Below are 19,838 nucleotides of genomic sequence, written 5' to 3'. Positions count from 1 at the left end.
AATGTCCTTCCTTTAAATATCGTGTTTTACTGTTGCCAAATAAAATGAAATAAGTTTAGTGTATTAGTAAGCACATACTCTAATAAATGATTGGCTATGTTTAGAATTACTTTATATTAGCAGGCTTCCTGTGCATTTCCTGTTTACATTGTTTTCAGTCAAAATAATGATATAACTGCAGGTGTTACTACATTCATTTCACCAAAAGGAGAGAGAGGGTTATCTGGAGGGGTCATTGTTGTAACCATACTCATCACTGTGCAGTCATGTGTTGTCTGTCAGTTAGTAGGCATTAAAAGGATGTTGCATAAGGGACACTTTATTACTTCAGTTTGTACTGTTGTGATGTAAGCAAAATGTGCACATGCCATGAATCACAAGAAATATGCACGTTGCAGGCTACAACACAAGATAAATGGCTTTGGAAAGCAAGAAAAAAGGTATTTGCTACACGTAATTTTGGTTTTTATTTATTCTTGAGGCAGAACACTTTCAGGAGCCACGTGGAAGTACACAGTAAATAAACAGGCATGCTTATGATTGTTTTAACAGTAGCTGTATAAAAGGCCCAAACATCTTAAGAGGATTAGATGGTACAAATATATAATATATGTGATCAAACTATGAAGAAAACCAGTAAATAAATTGTGGAAATGTAAAATATATTAATGAACTGAGAACCAATCAAAATATCCTAAAGTATTTCAGATTCAGGAACACATACACAAACTAGAATTCTACATAAAACTTAATGTGAAACAGGTATTTGGCAATGAAAGACTTCATGCAATTAATTACTTTTGCAGCATTTCTAAACTAAATCCTAGTGAAAACAACAATTCAGTTATGGATTTATTTTTGTCTTTTTCTCATGGGTAGACTGAACTGCTCTTTATTTCGACTTGGGTTAATATTTCTTGTTTAAAATTTGTGTACTTGTAATGCACAGGATTTGGCCAAAATGAAATATAGATTAAACATATTAAATCTCCTTTTAAACTATGAATCAAAATGTCAGCAAAGTACATTGTCACAAGTACTAAGGCATTAAATAGTACCAGTATTTGTAACATTGTTGTTTTTCATGAGCCCTTCCAGTTTATTAGGATATATAGTTATATGTTTAAAAATAACATTCTCATTCAAATATTTGTTAATGTTGTACTATAATAAGCTTATATTGTACGTATTAGTACATTTATCTATTGTTTATAACATGAACTAATTCACCTTGCTAAATTTTATATTTTGCACAGTTGAGTTCTCTTTCTTTTTTGTTTTTTTGTCACAGTTGTAAGTGTCCATGTTTTGGTCATCTATCCATAGCTGTTTGACTCAGTTGATAACCGTTTGAATTAAATCATAACTACATGCTATTGGCATAGGCAACTAAATAACTAATAACTCTACATTTTAATAAGATAGCATTATTTGTTTTTTTTAAATTTACGTTGTTTACATGCTTAAGAGACAATTCATAAATTATAGTTAGTATTTTGATATATACTATATTGACAATTTTACCATCTCCAGCCATGGAAAAAACAGTAAATAAGTTATGGAAATGTAGAAAATATATTAATGAACTGAGAACCGATCAAAATATCCTAATGTATTTGAGATTTAGGAGTACATACCTAAACCAGAATGTTATATAAAACAATGTGAAATGTGTTTGGCGATGAAAGACTCTTGTAGTTACTTAGCATTTGACCATTAATATTGAATATGCATTTTCTGAATTGAATCATCTCGTAGATATTCCATAGGTATTTTAGTGGCAAGGTTCACCATTTCATTTCTACAAATTCTTTTACTTCTCATAACCTTATGACAGCATATTAAATGTACTGTAGAACATTTTCTCCATATTTTTCAGTCTAGATACTACTAAACAAATTTTGAAAAATTGCTTTCTGGATTTTATATTCATGATGTATAACAAAAATAATTGGAACATGTTCTGCCTCAATAGACATGAACATATCTTCACAGTAAGAAAAATATACCTCCAGAACAAAGTGAATTTGTGATGAACAAAGAAATATTAAAAGAAATCAGTGGCACCTTATAAAAAAAAAAAAAGGCCATCAGGCAACAAAACAACCACAGTTCTTATTTGTGGCCTATAGTTTCCTTTCACGATTTTAAAAATAGCATACTTTTATAAGATTCCAATTTGCCCAACCAATTGGAAGGAAGCAAATGTTTATCAACTGTGAAATGTAGATCTTAATTAAGTGTTGTAAGTCCAAGTATCAAAGAAACAAAAATTGGTATACATCTGGAAGGAAAACGTTGTTCTTCACCTCATTCAAAGTTGAGCAAAAAAGTGTTTGTGATCAAACTTTGATCTATGGATTGAAAGTAATTCAGTTTACTTATTCATCAAATTTTTTTGTGTTGAAGTTTGAGGCCAGTAAAATAAGATATTATAAATATAAGACTAGAAAAGGTATGGCACATTTCCAATTGTGGTAAATTCATTTCTTCAGCTGGGTGGTTAATTTATGGAACAATTTGCCATTTAGAGTGGCAAAGGCTGCAAATTTACCAAAGTTTAAGAAAAGGATTGATAAATACTTGAAAGATTAGGACAGGATTTTGTGGTTATTTTTCTGTTTGTTGACCTATAACTTAAAAAATATACAAACACAATACCAATAACCAGATTTTCCAGACATCATGATCATTGTATCTTACATAAAACTGTATCATTTTGTTCTTCCATGTTGCCCTTATACATCCATCATTCTCTTTTGAAGACATCATCTAATCTCCCTCTTAAACTGCTGTAGAGTGCTAGCCTCTACCAGTGTTTAATACAACTCATTCCATAGGATGATCAACTTGTTAGAAAAATATCTTCATAGCTGGAGCCTAGCGTGTTATATGGATTTATGTAGTAGTTTACCTACAGTATAGATTTGTGATAATAAGATATTTTGTACCTTTCCATACTGTGGGAATATTTCCATTTTTTTTAGTTTGACAGTTACTAAAGTGGACAAATTAACACTGTCATAATTGATGTACTTTAAAATAGTTTTATACAATTATTTTGTTCATGGTATGTCTCATTGTGTATACAGTGACCACGTTACCTTTTGTGGGTTGGAATCTCCATTACTGAACATGCTTTTCCTTTTTTGACCATAGGGGTGTTATAATGTGTGGATAATTCCACTATTTGTTGACCAAGAGTCGTTGGTGGATGATACTGGCCAGCTGCCTTCCATCTAGTGCTAAGTTAAGGACAGCTAGTGCAGATGGCCATTGAGTAGCTTTACTCAAGATTCAAAACAAACAAAACTAAATTATCTTGCTATAACTAAATAGTTTCTGATCCTCCCAGGTCTTGCACAACATGATAATAACTGATGTACTAAACTGACACTGAGAAGAAGTGTTCTGAGGATAAAAACAAACTCAATACAACTGTGACTGGATTTTTCCTGCTACAAAAAGGAATGAGAAAATTTAAAGTATCAGTAAGTTCTCCACATTTCTCTGACTTATTAACAAGAATAATGTTATAAATCTGAAAAGGCCATTTCATCCCATTTTTAACACCAGGAAATCATGTGGAAGGTTTAAAAATAACTCATTATTATTTGAAAAAAAAAGATTCAGCTAATTATATGAAGTATTTTGATTACACTAGTGTTTTGTGTTTCCTTCAGTAAGGCCCAGCGTGGCCAGGTGGTTAGGGTGCTTGACTAGTAATCTGAGAGTTGTGGGGTCGAATCTCCATTACACCAAACGTGCTCACCCTTTCAGCTGTGGGGGCATTATAATGTGATGGTCAAGTACACTGCTAGTATAAGAATAGCCCAAGAGTTGGCAGTTGGTGGTGATGACCAGCTGCCTTCCCTGTATTCTTACACTGCTAAATTAGGGATGGCTAGTGCAGATAGCCCTCGTGTATCTTTGCATGAAATTCAAAACAAATTTCTTCAGTATTAACTTACTCTACATATCTTGCACTCCTTGTAGTTTTACTTTTTGGACAATAGCCTGGCATTTGGCTCACCATAGAAAATATCAGTCGACTGATGTGTTGTGTAAAATCCTAACGGTTATTATTTTTATAAGCATGTAGGTAGCATGGCCTGGATTTTATGAAAAGATAATGTTGCTCATTTAGTAATAAGTTTTAAAGTTGTTGCTCTGTTTGAAAACAAATTTTAGTTCTTTTACAAGTTGAATTATTAACCAGAGGCTAAACTGTTCTTTTTTTGAGAAGTGTATTTTGGTTTAAACTTTGTGGTGGTTGTTTTGGACCTGAACCATAGTAAAAATTATAATAATTATTTTGATCATACTCTTCCATACTTTCAGATCGTCTTTCATGGCATCATCTTCAAGTTAACAACTTATTTTCTTACTGATTTCTCTATAGAAGCAAGTGAACTTGTGAGGAAACAAAGTGATAAAAACCATCCTTAAAAGACACAACAATGAAAAGGTGTGGCTCTGTTAATACCATTCCAAACTAGTGAAATGAATGAAGGCATTGTAAGTTTTGTTCCAGACATGCACCTTGAATTATATTAAGTCAGATTAGGGCTGGGTGTATTTAATTTTCAGTATATTGTGTAGGTTCACTAACCAAGATCATATTGGACAGGCTACTACTGCATGATGGTTACTGCTGTGTATCTTAGAATTGTTCACCGTTCCACCTACTTTTCACGTGACTTTTTGTTGTGTGTGAGTATTCGTGTAGTAGTATCAAACACTCTTATACCACGCCTGTTTAGCTTGGCAGCAAGTTCATGACCTAGGGTTTAAAACGAAAAACAAACAAACAATTTTTATTAAAAGTGTGTATGTGTGTGTATATATATCATTATGAAAGATATGTAGCCTTTCACTAACTAGATAAAGTGGGTATATGTAAAAAAAAATTACAATATTTCATAGAATAAATTGTTGCCTGACGGTTAATTCAATGTGTGTTTAGAAAAGAAATAACAGATGTATATCGGATAGATATTTATTAAAATACTTACCAGTACTAATATCCATGTTTTATTAGGCATGGGTTGGGATTGATGTGCCTGAGATGTGAATCGCGGAACTTTTGGAAAACTTTCTCTGCGCTTTCAAACTGCGGCTGCGCGTTCGATCAAACCGTACTATTCGGTCAAGCAATAGTTAGTTTGCTGTTCGGATTGAGGAGCAAATATACATCGACGGCCGCTGTGCACGCAAATTCTGAAATCCGAGTATGGATAATAAAAATAAACAATAAACACTTCATGAGAACTGTGACGAAGTGATGAAAACACGAGACCTTTAACGTAAAAGATCGCTCTTTATATAGAAGCAACGATGTCATATAAAGTTTCAGATCTTGCTCTGTGACACTTATCTGTAAACATTTCAGTATAAAACTGAATATGTTAATTTGCTATAAATTGTCATCAGTTTTCGTTTCTTAGCTATATGTTTTCATTATTGTACACGATATAGTATGTACATCCATGAGGAATAAGCAGGGATATTTAGTCTTTTCATTACCATCGTTTTTTTTGTTTTTTATTATTATACAAATTCATCAATATTAAATAATTGAGTTATTACTTTGATTTCGACTAGAATTTCTCAGTTTAAGTGTTTTTTTTCCATTAAGACTAAATGAACATTTTATATCAGTCTTTATAATCAATTCATAAGAATTTTAATTATTTAAACTTGATGTAACTTTTGATGTGTGGACTCTAATAAAATAAATATTATTTCATTTCATTAAGTGTTGAATATTCACTTCCCAATTCTAGATTGGAGATGACACTGATTTTCACGAGGTTGATTGGTAGATACTAGTACTTATGTGAACGTAACTTGCCTTAGATACAGATAGTGTGCAGTGCTGTGAGAAGCTTTATTTATTTGGTTAATTATTTCCGAGAATGGGTAAGTATAAGAAATGAACGCTCCAGAAATACACTGCACCAATCTTACATTGTGACGTGACACGCGGATTGAGACTGTCGCGCGACTTACGTAATGTACCGAAAATGATTTCCATCCACATTATTGCAATCTGGGGGAGGAATCTTGTTTGTTATTTCTAAAAAATGATACATTTTAAAGTTTTCTGAGTGTTTCATGATTAATATGTGTTGACATGCTTAATATTGTTAATCTCCTTACACTAGTTCTGTACCGATAATGATTAATATTTCAAAATCAGAAAATACTTTAAATTTATTTAATTTTTGAATACTTTCTGCTACTTCTTCACTAATATGAATAGCTTTTCTTAGTTTATTTCTTCTTACTTACATGAAGTTATAGGATAATACACATACGATTCGTAAATTCAAGCTAGTGATTTTTCCACTTATGAATGGTTCGCTCTCTTTCTCTCGTATGAATGATTTTACGCTTGTTTGTTTGTTTTGAATTTCGCGCAAAGCTATACGTGGGGTATCTGCACTAGCCGCCTCTAATTTAGCAGTGCAAGACTAGAAGGAAGGTAACTAGCTAGTCATCACCATCCACCGACAAATCTTGGGCCACTCTTTTACCAACGAATAGTGGGATTGACGATAACATTATAACGCCCTTACAGCTGGAAGGTTACAACCTATTATCATATTAATGTTGCAGTAAAAAGGATGGAATAAAAATGTTGCTAACTATGATTATCAGTTTAATGAAAATAACATCACACGTTATTAATGTTGTGTTGTGTCTGAAATCTCGACATACGGTGCTCGAAAATAGAAGTGAAAACTGCTGACAGGAAAAAAAGTTCTTAATTCTTTATTTGAAGCCTATGGAAAAAGGGGAAAAATAGAGTAAATACTGCAAAGAAAATCTGTGAATATTAGCACAAAGTCATAAAGGTTGAATAGAAAATAGGATGATGTAAAAAGTGAAAACTTACATGAAGAAGGCTTAGGAAAAAGCATGTCTCTAAAACCTGTCCCCCCCCCCTTCAATCTAAAGAGAATCTTTAATAGCTGGAGCACAAATGTTGTTATATTTCAAGTAAGTCATGTTCTGTGGTTTCACAACTAAAAATGAATACAACTTGGATAATTTAAACTAATCTAAACTAGAGATGTTCTGAAGATATTGTTCCAAAAGTTTCTAACACAGGTCCTCCTTTTTATTGAAATATGAAAACAACTTACAAGTCTGAAGTCTATGAACAGAATAGGTACAAAATATCTCTCCTTTGTTCATAGTGCATTTTCATTAGTTCAGTATATGTTACTGTTACCTGATTTATTCCAAGAGGCACATCTACAGCTTTATAAAGCATTTTAGCTCCTTTCCTAATCATATATCGCTAATTACTTAATTGAGTGAAATGTTTAAATTATACCATGTTAAAATCAGGCATGCATTATTTGACATAAGTTAAAAACTCTTTTTAAGATATAATATGTGTTTCTATTTAGTTATTTATAAAACCTTGGCAGATTTTAAATTATCATTTCATTTAACTTTTGAAAGGTTTTAAAATAATACAAGCATAGAAATTAAAAGTATGCCTCAACTATATATATTGAATTAAGGTGTCATACTCTGTAGTTGTTTTAAAATGGTTTTATTATTTGCAAAAAGCAAGTTTAACTTTATACAGCATTAAAGTCAGGCACATATAATTTGACATAAAACTTCATAATTTAAACAATTCACTTAAGTAATTAGTGATATACAATTAGGAAAGGAGCTGATAGGCTTTGTAAAGCTATGGAGGATGTACCTCTTGAAATAAATCAGGTAATAGTGACATATAATGAGCTAATGAAAATGTACTAAATCTTTATTTAATAGTAGAGAAATAATTTATCAATACTGCTGTGTGTACTGGAAGAACTCTCTATTCATGAAACAGATGCTAACCTTTGTTTAATACTTAAAACTAATTATCTAGAAGCAGACAAAGGCATTATAATTCAATATAGTACATTGGTGGTAAATATTTACCTTCTAGATGTGCTTATGCTAACTAGTATTTTTTTTGTTCCATATGGAATTAGAACCAAAAAGCATAATTAATGAAAACTATAAATGTTTTAAGAGATAAATTTTCAAAAATGGAGATGAAAGACCCACCTTTTTTATTTCAGAACTATTAATGGTACTTAATTTAAAACACTACAAGGGAAATAAAATGGTTGGCAGGGATTTCAAAACATAGTATTTAATATTTTTATTGTTTTCAGTGCATGGAAAATTTCTACACTCATGTTCCTCAAGAACAGTATAATATTAAATGAAATTTTAGTATAATGGGATTATGAGAATATTTTATTTGTTGTATATTCATAATTTTCTTGTTGTTGTTATTGATAGCTTATGATGAGATTATACTAAGATTTACAATCATTTCATTATTACTGTCTGTAATTATGACTGAATTATATAAAAAGCCAGTGAGTTTTTTTTTTCTTTGTGTGTGTGTTACTGTTATTCCTACTCTTAACTTTTGTCAAAATAGAGTTATTTCATTGAAACATATAAAAGAACAATAAACTTTGTCTTCAAATGTTGTGGCCTAGATTATTTTAGCTATTGTATATGAATATATTCTAATAATATCTTCCCTGACAATGTAAAACATACTAAAATTTATATCTGAAGAAGATCAAATCTTATTTTTATAAAAAATGTAGTGCTTTGACCAAGTGAATAATGAACACACATTTCCTAGAATTTAGTTAGAAAATAATCGTAATACAGTAATTCTATTTCTGAGAAATTAACATTATTTCTTTATGCTTACAAAATATTTTATTGTTAATAATAAAAAAAATCAATTTTAACAGGTACATGTTTATATTATTTATCATCACAGCTTTACTAATGTGGTAATTGAATAATCTTTTATTTTTTTCTACATGTACTTACAGGAACGAAAACTGTCAGGATGTTGTACTAGTTGTTCAGTTCACCCTTGCAAATATGCACAGTTACAAACTTCCTGTTTTGGTGTCTTCTTATCTGAAACGTTTTCTACCTCGTGTCTTTGGTCACAAGTTCCAGTGGTCAACAAACCAGGAACTGATTCTGAAGTCTTTCCAGATCCTCATAAACTTGTAGCGGCTGATCTTGCTGATATGTATTTAGAAATTAAAAAGGTAATTGTTTCAGATATTATTTTAAGAAACTTAAAATAGCAAGAAAAATATCTTGTTGTTCCATTTGCATTTTTCACTCCAAGTATAATCAAGAACTAAACTTGGCCTGTGCAACAATATGAGTCCAGCACATTAAATACTTGATTTAGTTTTTGTTTTGTTTAGATGTTAATCATTTCAATGGAGTTACTGTGCTCACATACTTTATATTTGGAGAAAATACTTTAAGATGCTTTGAAATTTATAAAGGTGTTTAACAAAATTTGTATTTTATTTATCTAAGTCACTTACTAAGTAGAGATATGAATAGATATTTACATATTTTGAACAAAACTTTTGTTGTATTAAATATTTTTATTATCTGGAAAAAAAAAAACTTTTAATAATATCTTTATGGTCTGAAATATAACATTTACTATTAATTTTTTGTGTTTTAGTAAATAACTGTTTTACGAATGCTGTAAAAATATTCCTAAAAGAAAATTGTACCAAAAAACTTTTGTGTGCTAGTTTGTGAGAATATTTTCATAAAAAAGATCTTTATTATTTTAATATTCTGCTTAATTAATCACTTCAGTTATGATGGAAAGAAAGTGCAGCTGTATGATATCAAAATATATAACTGGTTTATGTATGTGGAGATTGAATTTACTATCTGTATAGGTCAAGTATTAAATTAATAATTTACTATTTCTATTTGTTTGGTGAAAAAAACCTATATTTGACTAAGTACTCACAAAATCAGTTGCTCACCAAAATTTTTTTGATTTTACCATGTTGTTATGAACTGAGAAGATTCTGCATGTTTTCTTTGTAGGAATTGTGGGTACCAAAAAAAGACCTAGAACAGATATCTAGCTATTATTTTGATGGACAGGGCAAAGTGTTTCGTCCAATGCTTGTATGTCTTGTGTCTCGTGCCCTTCATTTTCATATTCATCACGAGAAAAGGTATGCTTCTTAAAGTTAATGGTGATTCAAATGGATATTGTAACATACTTAATGTTGTATATTTATTTTAATACCTACATTTGTTTCAGTTTTATATATATATATAGAACTGCATGCAACTTGTATTGTTAAATGTGTATTGCAAAAGTCTTGTGTATTCTCTACATTTGTAGAAGATTCTTGAACATAAGAATCAACAATGTACAATATATGTATGTAAAATATGAGTATTGTTGTCTTAGCTGAAATTTCAAGAAAATCTTCTGTCAAGCTTATAAAAAGTAACCAACAAAATGTGTGTGTGGGGGTGAGTGAATAACATTACAACAAGATTGTTTCAGTGCTCTCTTTGTTTAGGCATCATGCATATGGTACATCAGTGGGAAATAGATGCAAGAATGAGCAAGTACAATTACTTTTGTCTTTTTCTGGTCATCCTCATCTGTGCTTTTCTTCAACATCATAAAATAGTCCAAAACAAAGAGCTGTAGTTGCAACTGGTACTTCATTTAACATTTCTGTATCAAGACATTTCAACCTTTTGAGTGGAATAATTACATTTAATATTTGCTCGGCAGTGGTCACGTAGCCTTTATCTCTGAATGACACAAGCAGGTATGAAGTAAGGGGGTATGCTGTATCTTCAAGGAGATGAAACTCTTTTTTTTTTTTATAGTAAAGTCCATAAAGGAATGTTCTTGAACCTTGACATCAGTGTAAATGTCTAGAGGGCAAAATAGTTTTCCACATACTTCTTATTTAGCATAGTAAAAATAGGTGCAATGAGTCTTTTCTTATTTTAAACCAATTGGCAACACTTCTAAAACATTACTGATTTCTTGAGGACCAAGAATGCTGATATGACGTTCTCTCTACATATACTTATCTCTAGTAGAAGAGGATACACGAATTTGTATAATTCTTGAATAAATGAGAAATAATGTTTGGTAATGTGATCATGAGTTAAGTATCTCTGTTCTTCATTATTTTTTAAGTATTCTTCTTTTTTACTATAAAGTTACTCTTACTTGAGTCAGGTGCTTTCATTATCACTACAATTATGACCCATGGAATAGTACAACAAACATAAAACAATTCTTGTTGCTGATAGCCACATTACAACTGAAATGTTGAATTTGGAGTATCAATTTATCTTCATACTTGGTAACCTGATAGTCATTTTATGCAAAGAAGCATAACTAGCAAGAGTCATGTATGTATAACTCTTTCATTGTGACAGTGTTGACTCGCACTTGCTTTGAACCTTGTCAAAAGTGAAATTTAAAAAAAAATGTGCTTACCTTGGATATGCATCATGTAATTCAGAAATGAGACTTAAAATTAAAGTCTGTCTGTATTGGAAATAATGTACAATTGGAATAGGAATCTGCTGAGAGAAAACAGTTAAAGAGCACTTAGTGTTCACAGCAGATGTTGTTAATAAAATAATTGTGGTGGCTATAAAACACTTTTTACACTGTTTTATAGGCTAATGATCTATTGTAGAAATAAGTCTTAACTTTATACATTATTGTTGATAATACAAATTTACTTTAAATGTAACTTTACATCTTAGGTTATATGAGTATTTCCTTAATTACTTAGTAATGTGATTCACATTACCTGGAACTGAGAAAATCTGTTTATGTATATAGTGAAATTAAATAATTACATTCAAATGAAGCCAAATACAAGTCACAATGTGGGATTATAAGATACTGCCATTTGGGAGTAAGATTAAACTTACCTCTTGAAGTTAGCATTCCTGCCACCGATATGGTAGAGACACTAATTAACATGACATTGATAAAGTGATAGTTTAGTGTGACTGTCATGCTTTTATATGCAGCTCAAGTGTACATCTGTATAAAGTTAGTGCCAAGTTATTAAATGACCTTATTTTTAATTAAAAATAATGTTTAGTAAGATTTTTCTTATTTTACTTAATAATTTACCTTGTGAATGTGAAAATAGTTTATTTGTTGATAATTTTTATAAACATATTATTACTGGTAATTTAGATTTTATAAAAGACAAAAATTATATGAAATAATGAAAAAAGGAACTAATTATATTACAGCTTATCCAGTTAGATGTTTTTTTAGAATGGAAATTATATATACATAAACAAAAAGTTTAAATGTTATATTTCCTATTGATAAAGTTAAATGCAAATTGTGCATTATTTATGATAAATTAATAATTCAAACTTTTAAACTTGTCAACCAATCCAAAGATACAGTAATTAATAAGTTCCTTAAAGCTTGCCATAAAGTTTCTTCTAAACATAATTCTTATGTAGATATGCTGTTTCTTTATGCAATTCCAAAATTACATAAATCTACAACTAATTTATCAAACAACTGGCTATATTATTAAATAAATTAATTAATATTTTACTTGATAAAATAGAAAATGTAAGTAATAACAACAAAAGACACGTGTTTTGGATAATAAAAAATAACCAACCTATTTTAGAATGTCTAAGAAGGTGTGAGCAGATAAACAGTATTCAAACATTTGATTATACAACATTGTATACCACAATGTCATTAAAAGATTTAATCTTTGTTTTAAATTCATTAGTAGAACAATATTGTTATACTTTTATAGAACTGGAAAACAAATATTGTTCCAAAAAATGAGATATAATTATTATAAATACAGAAACTTAATATATATTTTTCAATAAACAAGTGCACCCCCCAGTGGGTCAGCGGTATGTCTATGGACTTACAACACTAAAAACTGGGTTTCGATACCCGTGATGGGCAGAGCACAGATAGCTCATTGTGTAGCTTTGTGCTTAATTTAAAACAACAACAATCAAACAAATGGTAGGAGTTCCAATGGGGCTAACTATTCAACTTGTATAGCAAATTTATATTTATAGTATTATGAAAATATATTTATTGAAAACTTTGCAAATTCAGATATTTTTACTTATATTGATTAAATTAACATAAATAATTCTGAAATATATAATGTTATTAACACCATTTATCCAACAAAATTAGAAACTGAAATGCTTCAATTTCTAATACAGATACACATTATTAGATTTAGAAATTAAAGTAACTGATTAAACATGATATCAATATAAATATATTTGACAACAGAAAAGATTTTGGTTTTCCAATTTATGGTTTACCCTCCTTACATAGTAATGTGCCATACTCATCTATTATAAACATTAGAACTTCAGTTATTGAGATATTGTAAAATGTGTAATAAATTACAATATTATGTTAATAATGTTGATATACTGATATGAAAATAATAGATAATGGATTTAATGAAGAAATGTTAAGTGATAAATGCAAAAATTTATTAAATAAGTACAAAGAAAGTAAAATAAGAGGAATTATACTAAAATTATTTTAGATAAAAATAAGGTCATTTAAGAACTTCGGACTGTGTTATGCGAATTTACACCTTCAGCTGCATATAAAAGCACAACAGTCACACTAAACTATCACTTTACTGATGTCTTGTTAATTAGTGTCTCTACCATATTGGTGGCAGGAATGCTAATTTCTAGAGGTAAGGTTTATCTTACTTACTCCCAAATGGTAGTACCTTATTTTCCTTATTTGTTATTTTATTTTAATTATTTTTTATGTTTATCTTATTCTTATTTTAATTCTGGGGAGCAGTTACATTCCCACAACTGTCTGCAGGCAGTGAAGGGTGATTACAAATGTGGGATGTTGTGGGCTTGAGCACCCACATCTCGCTCTCCTATTTTCTAATTTTCTTATGTGAGACTGGTGAATTGGAGGTTAAGAGTGATAGATAAGTGTATCCCCACCACAATGTGGGCCCTATTTCAACTGTCACCTCCAAAATGTAGGATACATTTTATAATTCAATGTTGTAACTTGTATCTTAGGATCTTTATAAAAATATGCAGTGCATTTTGTTTAATTTTAATGTGTTTTGTTTATGGCTTAAAAATTTATGGTGAGAATATATGTGTGTGTGTGTGTGTGTAAAATAATACATTCATATCTGACTTAAAACAGAGGTAAAAAAAATCAACCTTGTGATTTTATATATATATATATGTGTATGTGTGTGTGTGTCTTGTTTTAGATTTATTACTAGATAAATTATCGACAGAAAACTGTTTTGCTGATATTTAAGTAGTATATATGTGTTTTTTATTTTTCAGATACTTTAATATAAAACAAACTAGAGATTTCAAGAATTAAACTTCAGATGTTAAATTTCATTTTTTAGTATACAAAGAAAGTTCTGAATTTTAATATTATGTTATCTTCTTAGGTTATTAGATTCTCAACGAAAAATTGCACTTGTATCAGAAATTATTCACACTGCCAGTTTAATTCATGATGATGTGATTGATACGTCAGATGCTAGAAGAGGGAAACCAAGTGTTAATTTAATTTGGGGACAAAAAAAGGTATTTTATTTCACTATTTTAAGTCCACTTCTGGGTTCCATAAAGTAGTATTTCTCATGCTTTTATATACTAGGAACTGGCTTGTTGCTTCCCTAAATTGTCATAGACCACTAAAATGCAAGAAAAACTTTTATAATTTACAATTGAGTACTACAGTTTTTCTTTAGAGCACTGTTTCTCAACAATTGACCCATCACAACCACATTACTGATCCCTAGGTTTTCACATAAACAAACAAAAAATAGTTTAATTACATCGCTACTTCAATAGAATAAATATAACATTTTTTATTCATTTATATGAATTATTTTGCCTTATTTGGGAATTTATCCACTATTTTTCAAAATTCAAATTAGACTATAGTTAACTTGCAGAAACTCTGCTTTATGGGTGGCTGTTTGTGCTTGTTATAACCAATCTAGTGGTCATATATAATTGAAAACATTTTGAAACTGAAGATTTCCTAAAAATAGATTTTTTTCTCTGGAAAGTATTGGAAAAGTGTGTGGATCATACTATTTAGCCATGTGCAATTCACTGAATCAAAATAATTCAGTTACAGAGCTCAAGATTTTCATAATTTTTACCAACATAAACTGTAATGTTTATGTGTATTAAAAGTGGTACTGTTTATTGAAAAATTAATTGTTTTTTAAGAAATCCAATTTCTCACTACAACATTTAAAAGTTACATCAATAAAGGTATAATCAAACTCTCACATACAGTCCTAGTGAACGTCATGTTCTTGTTGTGAGGAGATTAATTTTAAATTAAACTCTGCTCTGTTTTAAAGAAATAGTTGTTACACATACCAAAGTTATTTTTATAATTTTTTGAATCTTGAATACCCAAAGTGTGAAATATTTTATGGATTTTGTTTGTGCTGTTATTCAATAGATGGCACAGGTGCAGGAGTTTTTTTATATGCAAAAATACTACATATGCTAAATCAGTTATAGTAAGATTATTGTTTCACATTATTTAGTAATTTCAGTGAATTGTTTTAGGAAATTTAAGCAATAAAAATGTTTTTTACCTTTATAGTCATGACATAGCAGTTTATAGAATGGTTCAATGTTGTTTTTTTTCATGTAGAAATGTTTAGCTCATAACTCCATTATCTTTTGGCCTCTTTGAGATTTATTTACAGTTTTGAACTCTGGAGGTCAAACACTTTCAATTAGCATATTTGATCATGCCCAAAGATTCATAGGTTAATTTTCTCCAATCCTGCTTTAAAGAATTTCGGTTTGAGAGTAGGATGGTAGAGATCCTGATGACTAAGAAAACTGAATGGGTGGTTTCTTACCCTACATTTGATTATTGCTGGTGAACAAAAATATAGTTAATAAAAAAAGGAATAAAAGGTCTTTTTAGACTTGTTTACTTTAATCCTGCCTGAAAAGAATTTGGAGTGTCATAGCTATTAAGGATTTCCTCTTGTTTCTTTTTAAAAATGTACTGGGGAATCTTCAAGATGTTTTTTTAAAAACTGTCCACAAAATTCAACTTCTTTTACCTTTTATAATTTTCTTTGAATTTTGTAGGTATGTATGTATACAGACATAATATGTGTGAGTCAACAGGGAAGATATGGTGTGGAGATTATTGTTGAAACTTTATTGAATTATTCAAGGAACTTGCATAATAATACAATGTTTTTATCTGTAAACAGAGGTGTAGCTAAACACAGGCACATGGAATCCATGTAATGGTTCTATTTCATGGTGCCATGAATCCCAAGTTGGTGTCTTTAAAAATCAGAATAGAAAATTATGATCAGTATCATACTGAAATGCCAAAAACAAACAAACAAAAATAGTTTAACTACATAGCTACTTCAGTAGAATAAACACAAGATCCATTTCACTTGTATGAATTATTTTGCCTTGTTTGGAAATTTATACCCCATTCCTTTTAAGCACCAAGAGACACCTCTGTCTTGACAGTTTGGAAGCATCATAAGATATGCATTTCATCTTGTGATTTATCAGTACTGTAATAATTGAGGTGAAACTCACTGTCTCCAATTATGTTGTTAACTGTAATTTAGTGACAAAATCAAGAATAAAATAATTTAGTTATATATGAAATTATTAGTTTTATTAGTGTCAGTAATATTCAGCCTGTTTCTTTCTTTAAATTTATGCTACTATCTTCAACTTAAAACAAAATATTGATTATGACATGTCACAGGTCATGAGACAGCTATACGAGGGCTGTTCAAAAAATACGCGGACTGTTTGAATTGCGAGGCTCCAGTTGGTTCCAGGGGAATCCACTTGGTGTCACTAGGTTTGCACAGATCAGCTGATTACGACGCCATTTCCCGATTGCAGATATCTTCATTTGTGTATCAGCTACGCGGTTTTAAGTGAAGTGCGATTTTTTCGTTTGGCGGATTTCAGAATGAATGACCTGAAGGAGCAACGACTTGCTGTGAAATTTCGTGTTAAACTTGGAAAATCTGCGACTGAAACTTTTGCTATGCTTAATACAGCTTAAGGTGATGTTGCTATGAAGCGTACGGCATGTTTCAAGTGGCATGAACGTTTTAAGGATGGTCGACAGTCCATTGAAGATGATGAGCGTCCTGGACGTCCTTCCACGTCAACTGACGACCCACACGTCAACAAAATCAACACCCTGGTGCGGGCAAATCGACGCCTGACTGTCGGGGAGCTTGCTGAAGAGTGTGGGATATCAGTTGGATCTTGTTACGAGATTTTGACCGAAAAATTGAAGATGCACCGCGTTGCTGCGAAATTCAGCCCTCAGAACTCGTGAGTTTTTGGCCAAACACTCGATCACTGTTCTTCCCCACTCCCCCTACTCACCTGACCTTGCTCCTTGCGATTTTTTCTTGTTCCCCAAACTCAAAAGACCCTTGAAAGGAAGAAGATTTGAGACGATTTCCGAGATTAAGGCAAATGCGACGAAGGAGCTGGAGGACATTACAAAAGAAGCATACCAGGACTGTTTCAACAAGTGGAAACACCGTTGGGATAAGTGTGTGCATTGGGGAGGAGAGTACTTTGAAGGGGACCCAGACCTGTAACTTCTAAATAAAGTACATTTTGTTTTATGACGTCAGTACGTGTATTTTTTGAACAGACCTCGTATAGTGGTCAAAATGAACAGGTTTGGATAGCTACTGTACTTTGCAAAAGTGTTAGGACAAAGTCAGAAATTTTATTTCAGGCTACTTTCAAGGAACAATAGAAGGTAAACCACAGGTGAAACATTACAGTTTTAGTAATCTTCATATTTAGTACAATAGAAATTCAGTAGAAGTGCTTGAGTTCAGCAAACAGTTAAACTTTTGGCCCCCTTTTGCTTTAATAACTACACAAAGTCATTCAGAAATTACTTCAACATACTTAATTAAGGTGTCCTTTGGGAGTTTACTCCAAATCTCTCTAATACACTCAGTTTCTTTGAAAGTAACTTTTGAATCACTTAAATGATTAGTAGCTTCTTTCTTAGCTAAGTAATTTCTCCCTAGGTTGGATGAATGTTTGAGGTTATTATCTTCTTGGTAGTAGAATCTCTTACCAATAATACACAGACCACTGGGTATGCCATGATGGACCAGTATCTGATGGTACTTGTGCTGGGTCATTATTGCAACTATTTTACAAATATCTGCTGTTGCCTCAGCATAAAAACACCCAAAACAATCACATAATCTTCTTCATGCTTCGTGTTAGGTGTTATGGACCTCTCTTCTGTCAAAAATGCATTTTATACTTTCAACCAAGTATTTCAAACTTGGACATATCCATCCATAACACCATTTTCCAGTTTTTATCAGTTCAGTTTTTGTAGTTTTTAGCAAATTTCAGTCTCTTCACAATATTTTGAGATCAAAGTAAGAGTTTTTTTTTAACCGCTTCATGACCATATGTCACATTTACATTGAGTCTTTTTGATACTGTAGACATTGATACTCTTTTGTCAATTGGTACATGGTTGTTTATCTCATGTGAAAGTCTTCCTTTCGTCCTGAAGGCTGCATGAATAAAGATACTTAACAACAGTAACATTCAGTTTAGGTGTTCTGTCTCTTCTTTTCTTATTTCAAAATTTACCTGCCTGGGTCTGACAATTAAGGGTGTACTTGACATTGTTTTGGGACCCTTTTAAGTCTGCAACAATTTGTCAGAGATTCAAACCAGGATCATGCAAAGCTTTCTTTTCCACTGGCAGTTCTCTATGTTTCTTGGATCATGGCATGGCCACAAAACTTAAATGCTATTTTTATCAAGGTTTATTTGTGGAATGAAATTTATTAAATTGATTTTTTGTTTTCTGGCACATACCAGTACTACGTACTATCTTCCTGCTAGCTTCTTTTTATATAGTTAAGACTTTGCAGAGGGTATCATGACAGTTTTTTCAAACCCTAAATTAGATCAGTATGTTCACTCAAGCGGAAACCCTTATGAGATGCCTTTGGTACAAGTGTATGGGATTTATAAAGAATGAGAAGCATTCACACACTGGTTGATTCAGTTATCGACAGGAATCAGTGGAGCATTACCACAGTGTTGAAATTTACATTCTATATAGGCATAGAAGAATTAGCCCCCATAAAATACACTGATGTTTCAGTACATTGTTTAAAAGTATTTAACTGCATTCTGCTGACAGAAACTTTGACCACCAACAATTTTTATTTCCATTTTGTTTAAAAGTATTTTGTGTAAAAATTTTCCTTCTAAATAAACATAGCTTATAAGCTAGTTTGCCACAAACTAACCAGGTCATGTGCTGGCATCAGTGCAGAAATACAACTGAATCACACTGTGTATTATTATTATTGAACAATTTAAGTGGCTTTGAATTATGTGTGCCATTTAAATATAACTCGGGAAGGACTGAATGTAAAGTAATCTGATTTCCTAACTAGATGAAACCGTTTTTTGAGGCAGTAAAACAGTTTTTGTTTTTATTTTCTTTGTATTTCTGTTTTTAATGCATTACATAAAAACAGTGTGTGTGAAACTTTGTTTCATGACAAGTGCTTAGTTGGTAGTTTTTGTAACGAACAGTAACTATGTCAACTAAGTTGTCAGCTTTCCTGTTAGCTGTTCTTGAATTTGAGGAACATTGTTATGTTAAAAGTCTAGAATTTAGTTTTCACATGTAACTTATTTTATTATAAATATATTATGGTTGACTGCTTGTACATATCTACTAAGTGGCATAATTGTGACATTGTCATTTAATGTCTCAGCTTTATGTTAAACTTTAGGTAAACTAATCAAAATACCATTGTTTCCTGCTTTGTTTTTTTAAATAATGAAAATAAACATTTGTATTTTTTGTTGTAGAACATAATTATCAATTT

At 30.9% G+C, this 19,838-nt stretch overlaps 1 protein-coding gene across 9 annotated transcripts in view; it reads left to right on the top strand.

Moving 5' to 3' along the window:
* The window catches only part of qless (decaprenyl diphosphate synthase subunit 1 qless), a 32,971-nt gene that overhangs the window by 736 nt on the left and 12,397 nt on the right, over positions 1 to 19,838 (top strand). For 2 of the 9 annotated variants that reach the window (XM_076453293.1, XM_076453292.1), the window contains exons 2-4: positions 8,880 to 9,107; positions 9,925 to 10,058; positions 14,346 to 14,484. In XM_076453293.1, the coding sequence (XP_076309408.1) occupies positions 8,880 to 9,107; positions 9,925 to 10,058; positions 14,346 to 14,484 (501 nt within the window). Of the gene's footprint in view, positions 1 to 3,355; positions 3,492 to 4,341; positions 4,519 to 8,879; positions 9,108 to 9,924; positions 10,059 to 14,345; positions 14,485 to 19,838 lie in introns of all 9 variants that reach the window. The other 7 variants (XM_076453301.1, XM_076453298.1, XM_076453296.1 and 4 more) reach the window with 7 other exon arrangements.

This window comes from Tachypleus tridentatus, chromosome 9 (assembly GCF_004210375.1).
Source record: "Tachypleus tridentatus isolate NWPU-2018 chromosome 9, ASM421037v1, whole genome shotgun sequence".
In the NCBI taxonomy this organism is placed as follows: domain Eukaryota; kingdom Metazoa; phylum Arthropoda; class Merostomata; order Xiphosura; family Limulidae; genus Tachypleus; species Tachypleus tridentatus.
This window is presented reverse-complemented; position numbering and strand designations above follow the sequence as displayed.